Here is a 13,716-nt window from a genome sequence, read left to right as displayed (position 1 = left end):
TAACAACAAAATCAATTTGTTCCACAGTGAAAAGTAGCAGTACAGATCAGAAAGGGGCCTGAAGTAAATGGGGCCAAGCACAAAAATAAATATAAGAGCTCAGAGAGGGAAATTAAAGAAAGACTCTACCTCAAAAAGGAGAAATGTATACACGTGTCTAAAGAAAAAATAGAAAAGGTGGGATTCAAAAGAAAAATTGGCATGGTGGTGGGGGTTTAAATAAACACACTGGGAGGATCTAGATGACATGTACGAAGTTAAGTGCAAAAATCATTCCTCCTGTGTTAAATGCTCCAGAAACATTTAAAGATTAGGAACACGTGGGAAAGTTGGCTTCGAGCTAAAGCAAAGTGGCCAACTGTGTTGTAATGTCAACAAACCCCTCCATTCTACGCCTCTCTTAATTAATAATCTTCTCACAGCCACATTTATATCATTCCAAATTGTACTCTAGGTAAAAATGGTTGAGACTCCCATAAATGTAAACTTAGAAAAGATTCTATCTTGTAAGAAAATATTCCAATAGCATTAGAAGTACATATACGACAAGCAGGTGCTAAATGCAAGGCTTACCAAGCATACTGCCAGCTACCAGGATATCAAAGAGCGTGTCTGCATAGCGACGATAATCTAATCTTGAGCCTGTTGAGTCCAGAAACTTGGCTACAGCTTCAAGGTCATCACCAGCTTCATTAAGCCCCTGGACAAGTGTATCCCTGAAGACTGTGGGTTCGAATTTCTCTTTTTCATCTGAAATTTAAAAATTATAAAATTATTCCTTTATTTACATAATACATTCCCAAATGCAACCATATATTTCCTTTGTTCACTGTTTGTATTTGACAGTGTAATTTAAAAGTTGGAGGGCAATCAAGGTTTTCTAATGGATTGTCGTGGTCTAAAACCCCTTGTTCAAACATTTATTCAAGCAAATAATTTACTGCTGTTTAAAGAGGCCACAAAAATATGTTGACTCTAATATATAAAAAAAGATCCATCATTTATGTCATTCACAGAATGGGCAAATGTAATCCACTAGCCTTGACCATCTGAGAAAAAATACAGTGTAACACTCAAAACTTAAAAGTTTGTTTCATCTAAGACAGAAAAAAAAATCCAGGGAGAATCATCTAAAAATAAAGAATATACAAAAACAAAAGACTGAGAAGGAGGAAATGAAGAGGGGCATTTCTTTAATTTTTTTAAATTGGGCTGTAAGTGACATATATTAGTTTTAGGTATACACCATAATAATGATTTGGTACTTATATATATTGTAAAATAATTAACATAAGTCTAATTAATCAACGTCCATCACCACACACTTACAAATTATTTTCTTATGAGAACTTCTAAGATCTACTCTCTTTAAGTTTTGAGCACACAACACAGTATTAACTGCAGTCACCATGCTGTGCGCTGCACCCCCAGGACTTAACTGTTTTGTGAATGGAAGTCTGTACCTTTTGACCACCTTCACCCATTTTGTGCACCCCCCACGCCCTGTCTCTAGCACCCACCAATCTGTTCTGTTTCTATGAGTGTGTTTAATGCCTTCAAAGTCCACTCATGTTGTCACACATTGCAGGATTTCCTTCTTTTTATGGACAAATAATAATCCATTGTGTGTGCATGTGCATACACCAAATGCCCACTGATGAGCATTTAGATTGCTTCCACATCTTGGCGATTATAAATAGTGCTGCAATAAACACAGAAGTACATATATGGTTTGAGTTAGCATTGTTTTCTTCGGACAACTGCCCAGAGGTGGAATCAATGGGTCATATGGCAGTTCTATTTTTCAATTATTTGAGGAACCTCCATACTGTTTTCTCTAGTGGCTGCACTACTCTGCATCCTCACCAGTAGTGCACAAGGGTTCTCTTCTCTCTACAGCCTCACCAACACCTGGTATATCTCAGAGGGACATCTCTTTACAAGATAAATAAGTCTAGGGCACTTAAATATGTACTCTGCATGATAAGCTATATGTATGTGTACATAATAAATGCATAGCTTCAGAGCAGATGACCTCAACCCTTGACACCCTTAAAAAGTACTGAGGATTCCAAAGAGGTTACTTACTTTATAGAAATTAAAACAGGTAACTCACTAAATTTAAAAAAATTAGTGAGAAGACACTGTTTTACATTGTTGCAAACCCCTTTAACGCCTGGCCAAAGGGCAGACAGGTGGATCCCCTGCGTGTTGTGTGTGGCTGTTGTGCCACCACACGTCCCCAGCCTCTGGAAAACCCCCTGCACACTCACATGACAGTATGTGACAGGGGCAGATAATACTTAGGATTATTTTGAAAGTAGTTCTGATTTTGCAGACCCCTGAGAGGGTTTAGGGGCGTGTAGAAATGTACACAGGACGCGGCTTTCTGTCCTCCGCGGACTCTCCAGACAGACTTCTGTTTTGTTTGTTCTTTTCTTTCTAGTCCTTCACTATTTTTTATTTATTTAAATCTTTATTGATATACAGATAAATTAATGTGTTAGTTTTCAACCAAAAATGCCTTAACCACAGAAACCCATCCCATTTCTTTACATCTGGAACCAAATTTTCCTAGTACTTGACCTGTGAGGCCTCAGACCACAACAACCTCAAGGCCATCTGGAAACCTGCCCTCAATCTTCCTCCATTTGTCAAGCGCAGTTTTTCTTTATAATGCCCCCATGTCACAAAGAAAGGTCTGTCAAAAGGTCTAGACAGACTTCTTGTTGAAGGTCACTTTGGAGCCAGATCTTGAACAAAGGTGAGGATCGTGCACACTGCTGAAAGGAAGTAAGGATGAGCCAGGTGAGACATAAAAAGAATAATCAGGTTAAAGGAGAAGAATCTAAGATGCGTACTTATGGAGAGTGAGTCTGGATGTGGGGAGAGAGGGACAAGGGATGAATCCAAAACTTCAAAAAAGAAAAATGTGCTACCATCACTCTCTTTAGAGAGCTGCCGGAGGGAAGGAGGAGGGTGATGGAAGGAAGGGGAAGAGACTGGCCGAAGAGCATGTGTGATGTATGAACAGCCCACAGACATGGACAACAGTGTGGGGAAGGACTGTGGCGGGAGGGGGGGCACTGGGCAGAGGAGGGCGAAGGGGAAAAACTGGGACAACTGTAATAAACAAATATATCTCTAGAGAGCTGTGTGGACATTGCCACTGTAAAAAAAAGGTGAAGGAGAAGGAAGAAGAGAAGAAAAATGCTATGAAAAATATGTATAATAAAAAATAGAATTAAGAAAAGAAGGGAAATCAGGTAAACATTTCAAGGAAGCCGTACAGAACGGAAGAATGTAAAGGGCGCCGCGGCACCCAGCCCCAGGCCTGGCAGTGGGCCCTTGGCGGGGCGCACTCCTGACCAGGGCGTCTCAGAGCACAGGCAGTAAAGCACTGTGAGGCTGCAGGGGCCGAAGGACAGAGCACCTGTTAAGTATCAAGAAACAGAATGACAATAAATTGCTCAACAGAAATACCATAAACCAGAGAAATGGCTCCGAAATTCTGAGGGAGAACTATTTCCAAGCTAAAATCCCACTGTTTAGTCAAGGCCTGAAAAGTTATGTTTCTCAGAAATTTTTTTAAAGCTATTGAAGCAGCCACTGCAGTTATGGTCTTAAATTGATCCTACAATTTCAGTACAGGAAACAAGCAGTAGTCCTCTTCAGGACAGCGACGAAAAGACAGTTCACACACTGTAAGGTGTGGACACAGATGTCCACTCGGCCTAGACAGCAAACCGACAGGGAGAGCTTTTTGCAATATAATAATATACAAAATCCTTTAATATAATAATGTTGGAATGTCTAGTGTTTGCACTGAGAGTTACTCAACAAAGGAGAAGGTTGGGGTGACTAGATGTAAGGCACAGAAAACAAGGCAGAAAAATAAAAATTAAAGTTATTAAATCCAAAACTAAAGCAGTGTTCAGCAAAAGAAAAGTGATAAAGTAACAGTTCAGCTATGAATAGTGTGTTCCATGTCATAATAATGCTAACCCCAAGCAACGGTCCAGCTGCAACTGAGATACAACGAACGGATAGAGGAGGGGAGGTTCGCAGGGGCGTGGGGGCAGTGACAGAGCCGAAGCCGCACTTTCATAGGATGAAGTGCAGAAAAGCAAGAAACAGCCATTTAAGAATGTTGTTTGTCTGGCTACACAAATGTAATTATTAAAAGAAGCAGTTAAAAAGTAGAAGAGTTCTCCTGGGGGCAGATTTGTTTTTATAACATGTCTTCCAGAGATGTGACTATTTGAGCCATGTGCACACATAACTGTGAAACAATTAAAAACCAGACAACACTTGCCTGGTTTGTACAGACTGACTACTTACAGTGGTTTCATTAAGGGTTAATGCCACAGCCGCAGAACCAGTGGAGACTGACATCCCCAGTACCAGTGAGCCTCAAGCAGCCTGAGATACCATAAAGTCAGACATAAATGAGCCAGAACGCTATTCATCATGAACAAGAGATAAAAGTCTTTTATGCCTTAAGCAAAACATTATGCAGCCAAGAACATGCAAACACCGACTGCAGAAAAAATATAATTAGGGTCTTACTGTGCAGAGGGGGAGAAAGAGAGTGGGAGCATTAGAGCACAGACTATGAAGAGGTTGGGGAGTGAGGGGGAGGGTAACCGCTGGAGTCTGCGCAGAAGGAACTCACAGGCAGGGAAAGAAAACTGTGTCCCCTACTCAGGGTCTACCCAAAGGGTAGTTCTCCTTCCCTCATGAGGAACAGGTCCTTTTCCTGTAATATGAGAATATAAACAGTAAAGATGACAAGAAGCAGAGAAGTAGAGACCACAAGCTGTTTGTGGAGTATTAAGGACCTGCTTCCAAACCAACCGGGCCATTCCTGTTGTACCACAGGATGCTTGGCTGTTGACTCAGGTGGTGGAACAGACTTTGACCATCTGAAAGTGATAAATTTAAGGCACTGGAAAATATAAGTTGGTAAGTAAGGTAACACCCAGGCTACCTACGGATGCATGCAGAGGATGTTGTTTTGAATCTAAAAGACAACTGGAAAAGTGTTGTGTGTAAAAATTCCTTCATCCTCCAGCTATACTTTCCACAAGGTTTGCCAAGGAAGAGGAAAAGTAAAAGGAGGAAACAGCATATCATGGCCAGAGATATCTCAACAGTGAGCACTAATGCATCAGCTCAAAACGAACACTTACAGCTTAGGAATCTTAAAAAGTCATGAGGCGTGATGGGATTAACAATTCTTTTGCAGGCTGAAAAACAAAACTCCCACCTGCTAAGATGAGTGTCCATCCAGAGGAACACAAAATTCCAGTACAGGAACATGGCAAGAACATGGATGGAAGTTTAGGTAAAACAAGACATTTTAGTGAAAGGCTCTTTTTCACCTGAAACAACACATATGTAATTTCATATTTCATTTGAGGACCGTCTAGCAGAAATGCTAACAAAGCCTATGTAATTTCATATTTCATTTGAGGACCGTCTAGCAGAAATGCTAACAAAGCCTAACGAAAATATGCCATTGCTTCCTTGAGTTTCCATTTTGGCAAGTGAAGCCTCCCTTGAAGTGGGAATATATAATGAGGGTCTCAAACTTATGTTCTGTTGGTGAATCACAAGTGGGACACTGAAGAGTTAGTCCTAACAGCCCTTGCACCAGCATAGAGAAATGGGCCTATTTCTGACACTCACATATGACTGTGAGTTATCTAAATATGACGCTTTCTCTGGGAATTAAGGTAACTGGTTAATGCAGCATTTCCCCAGTCTGTTAATTAAGTGATAAATAACATAACCTACATTCCTTTTGGAAGGTCAGTGTGGTGTATAGCAAGTGAACAACTACCATGGGTTTCCTAACCACACACACGCGTGCACACACACACATTTACACATTAAAGTTTTCCTCCATCGGTTGCTCACGCCACTTCCTGTAAATCTAAGTGATCCACAACCACTAGCGCAGATCGAAAGTCTCGGGGACGAGCCTGAGTGCACGGTCACTCTGGATGCCTGGGGTTTGGTCATTTGTTTCCTCTCCTGTTTTCACTCATTTTAATCCAATTTCCCTACAAAATTTACAGGGAGGTCAGTTTAGTTATTAAATATTTCATCTAGCTAAGCATAACAATGATTCAGCATAGAATCTTTCATCCTTTGAGATTCTCACAAGCCACACTGGAAAACATAACTTCTTTGGAGAAAATACCATAAATAAAGGTATTTTCATAAAGGTATTTTCCTTGATGCGTATTTCATACAGGAGAAGACAGTCTAAAAGGAGTCCTATGTGATGCGTCCTACCACCATGTTACATCTTGATGTTAAGAATAAGAAATATATTTTTGTACTAACTTGTACATGGATGAGCATTAGCTTTGCTAAAATAGTTTTAAACTGAAGACATCTTCAGAAGGCAGTCTATCAAAACAACCTTGAAAAAGCCTCAGTAGATTTCTCTTTTGCTTAACAGAACTGCCAACCATTTATTTATCTGAAGTCGGCCCCATCATAATAGCAAAAGAAAAGCCAAAGCACAGTACGTCTCTGGGAGGCAATTCACAATTACGAAGAGCAGAAAATGAGGTTGACTCTATTTTTTCTCCGTCAGCATCTGGCACAGAATGGCTCAAGTGCTGCTTCAGTCTCAAACAGCCCCATGTTATGTAAACCCAGACGGACTGAGAAGCGACACGTGAAAGGTTTCTGGGCTCCGAGTGCTCCGGCAGCAGTGTGGTGCAGGTGCAGTCTTGCCCACCAGATGAATGAGGCAGCCCAGCTCAGAATCGGAGAAGGTCTGTCCGGTTTAAGCCCGGAGACTGGAAGGCCAGTTTACTTGTCAAATCATGCCTGCTGTTGTGCAACACATTCTCGGGCGGGCTCCTGGCTCTGGAGCCCAGTTCCTGCGTGTGAATCAGCATCACACTGATAAAGCTGCTGGAGCTGGAGATTCCAGTCTGAGATTAACACGTTCTCTCCGTGGGCAGGGGAGAGCAACCTTTTCCGTGCCTCACAGTGGGGTGTACATTAAACATTATCATATTACTGGGCCCAATAACACCTTAATGGAACTGTATCGTTCGTTATGGATTAAGTCTTCTGGAAATCAACTGGGATGATTTTTATAAAGACTTTTCCACCCCACCCCATCCCCAGAATGCTTTAAAGAAAAAGACAAGGAATGATTGTTGGCTGTAGGGCCATGTGTTGGTACCAGTTTCCAGATTTCAATGGGGAAATCACTTCGGCGGAGAACCAAACAGAGGGCAGTGGCTCAGGCTGTGTTTCTACTTAGCTTCTGGGGGTGAGCCAGAGATTTAAAAAAAAGAAACCCGAAAGGAAGAGGGTACAAAACAGAAATACTGTACAAAATAACCATTTAGTAACTTTAACAGTTTTAAGTTTTCATTGTTAAGCTGGCAGATGTGCAGTTAAATTCAGCCTTAATGCTATGTAGAGACCCTTGGAAACGCATCTAATCTAAATGCTCTATCATACTGAGACTTCTTTTCTTTCCCTATGACTCGACTTGCTGCTCACACCGACACAGCGCTGCAAGGCAGCATCAGCAGCAGGTGCTGCCTCAACTGGACGTACCAAAGGCACATGATATGGGCTATCAACTCAACGTTTGCCACCTGGTGGCCGTCACGTGGTATTATGCTTCGCAGTCAGCAATGGGGCCCTCAGCAAGACATTCAGCCACCATTTATCTTTGTACATAGTATTTCCTCAAATATTTTTCATTTCCCTCGGTGTTAATCAACATAATTATTTCATTTGTCTGCTATTTTTAAAAAGTTGTCCTATCAAGTATTGGCTCAACTATTCTTAAATCTAAGAGGGTCTCTACATAATTATGCAAAACTGATTAAATATAAATGTTTGAAAATATTCTTGCCCGGGGTAGTGTGGCTCAGTTGGTTGAGCATTGTCTGCAAACCAAAAGGCCGAGGGTTTGATTCCCAGTAAGTGCACATGCCTAGGCTGCAGGTTTGGTTCGGCGCGCAGTAGGGGTGCCCACGAAAGGCAAACAATTGATGTTTCTCTCTCACGTTGAGGTTTCTTTCCTTCTTTTTCTCCCTCCCTTCCCCTCTCTCTAAAATCCATAAGCATGTCCTTGGGCAAGGATAAAAAAAATTCTTTACACAGAAAGTATGGTAAGATGAACGTAACATAAAAAGGAAGTCACTCCCATAAATAGGAATTTTACTAGTCATCCTCAAACTACTTTTCCCACAGTGAAAGTTACTTGAAAATATCCCGCATTTTACAGATATTTACAGTAAGTTTAACTTTACTCCCTAAATTCCAAAAAGGTAAAATTTCCCTGATTTACTTTTCTCTTAATTTTAGCATTTTTGTTATAAACACTTAAAAAAAAAATAGAGAGACCAAAACCCAAATACAAATACTGATGCCAAAACACTAAAGCTAATCAACTGTCTTCACAGTGTCACACGAGAGTGAGGCCACCGTAAAAGATATGATTCTTTCTCATTTTGTAGATGCAGCATGAAGCTCAGACAAGTTAAATGACCTGTCCAAAATCAAACACCAGCATGACCGGGAATTCTGAGGCTGGTCTCAGAACTTCAGATTCTCCACCCGAGAGTTCAAAAGAGTGGAATTAGTGAGGTCAGCTGGAAATAAGGATATAATTCTAATTCTTGTTCAAGTTTACATTTTGATTAGAACTTTAACACACCCACCCACACACAACAACTACATTCAAGCACACAATAACTTACCCCTTTTCCGAGTTTTGAACCGCTGGCCTGTTAGCACTGGCTTCTGATGCTTATTCATAAAATTTCTGAAAACAAAGAAAATAAAGATTATGCATTTCCATGAAGAAAAGTGTATGACTAATAAGTACCTGTTTAATGTCACACATATAGAATCTACTTTTTAAAATGAGATATAATTTTAACTGCTGACCTAGCAAGTTTTAAAAGTGTGACAAATATATAGTGTTAACAAATATGTGGGGGAAGCAATCACAGACATAAACTTTGGCGTAAGGGATTAAGTCCATGCAATACTTTTGGTGCATAACCTGTGTTCCAGCAATTCCTATACCAGGAATTTATTCTATGGTCACACCTACTCAAGTGTGCAAATACTGCACATGTGCATAAAAAATTCAATTTAAAAAAATTCCGTTCAACATGCCAGATGCATAAAAAATGGAAACTTATGTGCTCATAAACATGAGGCTGATTAAATAAGTTACAATAAAGCCATTGAATGGAACTTTATGAAGCTTTACAAGAGAATGAATTAGCCCTTCCCATCACCCACTGCGCTCCAGCCACACTGCCCTCTGTCTTCTTCCAACGTGCCAGAGGCGGTCACCTGGCTTCTGGGCAGGCTTTCCCCCCAGGCACTCCTTTGGCTTACCCTCTACATCCAATAGAATACCTCCTTTGCAGAGAGGTTTTCCTGCTCCGCTTTGTGTTAAGTAGTACCTGCTATTTTATTTTTCTCTGTCTGCCTACGGGTCTATTTCTCCCCTGAGAGCGTAACCTCCATGTGGTAGGGACTTGTAGGTTTTACTTGATAGTGTGTGTTTAGCACCTAAAATAATGCTGAGTAAAAAGTAAGCATTTAATAAATAACTGTCAAATAAGCTGTGGCTCTGGCACGGAAAGATGAGTAAGGCATTGCTAATAGAAAAAGCAGGTGGAATAAGAGTGTAAAACATAATGTTTTGGTTAAAAATGGCACATATATCTGCCCTGCAGGAAAAATTTCAGAAAGACATAAAAAACCACTAGAAGGTCTTTCATTTATTTATTTACTTACTTCAGAGGGCAGAGATCTGGGTATACTATATTCTTCTATTGGATTTAATATACAAAAATAGAATAAATTATCCCTGAAAAAGGTGAAAATATAAGACCTTTTATAAACTGAAAATAAGTTTGCTAGCATAAATATTATAATCAGAAAATATATTTCGACTGCCTACATTATGAAGACCACCAAACAGTTAAGAAAATGTCAAGCAAATTATCTTTCAATGTCTTTAAAAATTATGACTTGAAAGTGTCTAATTTTCTCTATTACTCACACCAGTAAACAACCAAGAAAATTTGTAGTGTTCAAGTAAATTATTTTCTTTTAAACTTTCTCAAAGTTTAAAAGAAATCTTAAGCGTGGAATAATTATTATTCAGTTTACTACCACACTTTCTTCCCACCCACTAAAGAAGAGCTGCTTCTATCTTCTTGTAGTAAGTAATCTGTTTATCACTGAAAACTTTAATCATAACTCAAAAATAGAAATCAATTAAAAATAATGTAACAGCCCTGGCTGGTGTAGCTCAGTGGATTGAGCGCGGGCCTGCGAACCAGACAAGCACGGTTCCATTCCCAGTCAGGGCACATGCCTGGGTTGCAGGCAGGTTCCCTGCAGGCCAGTTCCCAGCAGGGGACACACGAGAGGCAACCATACATTGATGTTTCTCTCCCTCTCTCCTTCCCTCCCCTCTAAAGATAAACAAATAAAATCTTAAAAAAAAATAATGTAACAAACACAAACACTAATACAACGTAAGTAGAAACAATTTTTTACCAATCCTGTAAAGTGAACTTAATAGGTTATGCTTTGCGAAACAAAGGTGACTGAGGCACATTCCTGGGGCTCACAAAGAACAGAGCCCCTGAAGATAAAATCCCCAAATTCACAATACAGTGAGATGGGTGGGACACTGTTAGTACAGTCCTAGAGCAAGGGCAGAGAAAGTAGCTGACTCCTGTTTGTGTATGGGGCAGCAGCTACATACCGAAATAGTTACAAATGTAATAAACTCAATCAGCGAACTCTCCTTTTATTTGATAGATGTTGGAAATAAGAGCTTTTAATGCATTATTTATATTCCCTGCAAAACACTTTCATTCAGAAATTTTCCTGTTGGCAATGACAACAAATTTACTCTGGATCAGCAAACATTTCATCAGGGAACAATTAATGCGTGTGTATACATGTATATGCACGTATACACACGTGCATGTGTATGTGCATGCATGCATTCTCTTTGTGTCTATACCTCCCCCTAAACAACAAATGTCATATAAATGTTTTCTTGTGTTAGAAAAACAAAGTAGCTGTTAAAGACCTGGTGTCTCACACCAAGGATGCAAAAACAAAAGTAGAAAAAAATAGGGCACACCTGGCCTGAAACTTCTGTAGCAGGAAGGAGTTACTCTTTGCCAAAGATGCTTTTATTTTGGAATCAAAAGTATTTTAAAAGTGTGAGCCTTCTCTAAAAGTTTTACTTTAGGATCCCGAATATAAACACATAGGATCCCCTGTTAGCGCTACCTTTGGACTTTGTTTCTGTTGTGCTGTTGATGGCGAATTACCACTCAAAACAGCCTACCTATGAGGGAATTACTCTGTTTTGAAAGTCATTAGCTCCTTTTATATTTTCTTCATTTCTAAACACAAATGTTTGTTTCTTCATAGCCTAATTATGTGGGCTCATGTTTCACACCCTCAATATATTCTATGCAATATATTCTATGTGGAAAAGAGCACATTAACATGTAAACATAAAAAAGGTGGACAGATTCTGATGTACACAACACCAAAAATTAAAACGAACAGACAAACAAACAAGCACAGAGACTCACCTACTAGTATTTGAAAGACTAACTGAAGATATTCTGTTCACCAAAAGTCTCTATCGTTTAAGCCGTTACTATTTGGAGCAGAGGCTTGCTTTCCCTCTAAATTTAGCTCTCCCTGCTACATTATAATCTGCTTCAGTGAAGGTCAGCCTTTATAAGGCACTCACTGAAGCCCTGGCCACAGAGAAGCAAGGGCACTTTGAATAAGAAACTGTGCTACTAGCTTCAACCTGGGAAAGTGACAGAGAGAGTAGCCAAGACAGTTCTGTTAGGGCAATGTCAAAAGCTTACTTTTATTAGACTGCATTTTACAACTTGAAATTAACTAACACACAGACAAAATAAGCTCATATCCCACCACAGTGGAAAAGCTCTAAGGTTTAAAACATTGTTTTTAAAGATTGTATGTAAAATATTAAAACAAAATAAATTTAAACACTTTACATGTTCTCTCAGAGACTAATTCCTTGGACATTCCACAAGACCACACAAACACTATTGATAGAATGAGCCAATCAATAAACAATTAGAAAGCAGGTACGCTATTAACGAAATAAACTTTTTTGAATACAGTCCCACTGGTCTAAGTACGAAGATTTGATTAAAATGTTTTTAGGTGTAACAGATCAATTTCACCCCATTTCGCTCTTAATTTTCTAACTGTCCTTGTGTCCCCTGCAGACTCCACCCCTCACAGCCAGTCAGACTCCTGCCCCAGGCCGGCCATGTGTCTGTCAGCAGTACAGGTGGTCCTCACAATGTGCTCTAATTCTGCTGGTTGTCCAGCCTGCCCTGAGCACGTCGACCGTTTACGTGTTGTCTTGCCTGACATTCTCCTTAAATCTCACTTTTCTGGAATGAGTCCGATCGACCAGAGAAGGACTTGCCCTCTAGTTGTCCCTACTTGGAGATGACTGTTCTCAATTAGTCATCCAGAGGACTGGCCTGGTAATTCTACTGTCCATGTTCTTCTGATTACCTGCCTTATATAACCTGTTAGACTACTAGTATATGTTGTCTATATCTATATAAGAGCTATGCTATTAAAACAACCTCACCTTTATGAAGTATGTATACTCGAAAGTGAGGTTACAATCTTTTTCTACAAAGAGCTAGAAAGAAAATATCTTCGCTCTGTGAGTCATATGGTCTCTATTCCCATGACTCAGTTCTTCTGTTATAGCCTGAAAGTAGCCATAAACAACAAGGAGACAACTGGCTGTATTTTGATAAAATTCTATTTACAAAACAAGTGGTGGGTTAGACCGGCCCCTAGGTCACAGCCTGCCAACCCCACTCTGGAGCAGCTGGCCAGCAGAACTGCCTGTGATGGTGCAAATGTTCTATGTCCACACTGTCTCCTGTGGTAGCTGCTAGACACAGATGACTATGGAGCTCTTGAAATGTGACCAAGAGTGACTAAAACACCAAATGTGTAGTTTTACTTAATTTTCATTAATTAAATTTAAAAACAAAATAGTCAATGTGCCTAGTGGCTATCATACTGGACAAAACAGTTCTAAAGCATTCCTTATGGTCCAACACACTTCAATTTAGTTTTTTAAGTAAAGGTGAAAGTACACCCCACAATAGACATTTTTAATTAATAGTTTTCTACAATAGGAGCTCTGAAGAGAATTTTGCCCAAATTTAAAAACTACATGGCTATAGCAGGAAAAGAAAAAAGGATGGACCAAACTTCAAAGTGAGATTCTCTGTGTGGAGTCACTATTGCTTAAGACAATGGGGGGGGGGGGGGGGGGGAGATATCTGATTCTAAGGTAATAAAAATTATGGGGCTGCAACATCATTCCCAAAGTATAAAGTGTTTCATGAAGATATAGTAACACCAGCACACAAAACTCGTAATGTAATTCAGCCACTTCACCGCAACAGTCTCATGAAGTACTTTGTGGTGAGTTGTGTTTCAAGAATTACCTTTTATTCTATATTCCAAATGAGTAAAATGATTCACCATAAGAAGAACAAACTTTAAAAAATCCCCATAATTATAAACTATTCTCTTTTTCGTTAAAGCTAAAACTACTAGAACAAATGTCATAAGACATTCTTTATAGGC

At 39.7% G+C, this 13,716-nt stretch overlaps 1 protein-coding gene across 3 annotated transcripts in view; it reads right to left on the bottom strand.

Annotated features, from left to right (window-relative positions):
• The window catches only part of BZW2 (basic leucine zipper and W2 domains 2), a 60,763-nt gene that overhangs the window by 30,489 nt on the left and 16,558 nt on the right, over nucleotides 1-13,716 (bottom strand). For 2 of the 3 annotated variants that reach the window (XM_037163902.2, XM_037163900.2), the window contains exons 2-3: nucleotides 8,751-8,815; nucleotides 574-750 (exon numbers count right to left, since the gene is read on the bottom strand). In XM_037163902.2, coding sequence (XP_037019797.1) covers nucleotides 574-750; nucleotides 8,751-8,808 — 235 coding nt within the window. In that variant the 5' untranslated portion in view covers nucleotides 8,809-8,815. Of the gene's footprint in view, nucleotides 1-573; nucleotides 751-8,750; nucleotides 8,816-11,639; nucleotides 11,722-13,716 lie in introns of those variants that run through there. The other variant, XM_037163901.2, reaches the window with a different exon arrangement.

This window comes from Artibeus jamaicensis, unplaced genomic scaffold (assembly GCF_021234435.1).
Source record: "Artibeus jamaicensis isolate MK-2021 breed Jamaican fruit bat unplaced genomic scaffold, CSHL_Jam_final contig_923, whole genome shotgun sequence".
NCBI lineage: Eukaryota > Metazoa > Chordata > Mammalia > Chiroptera > Phyllostomidae > Artibeus > Artibeus jamaicensis.
The sequence above is the reverse complement of the archived record's forward strand: the minus strand, read 5'-3'. Positions and strand labels throughout refer to the sequence as shown.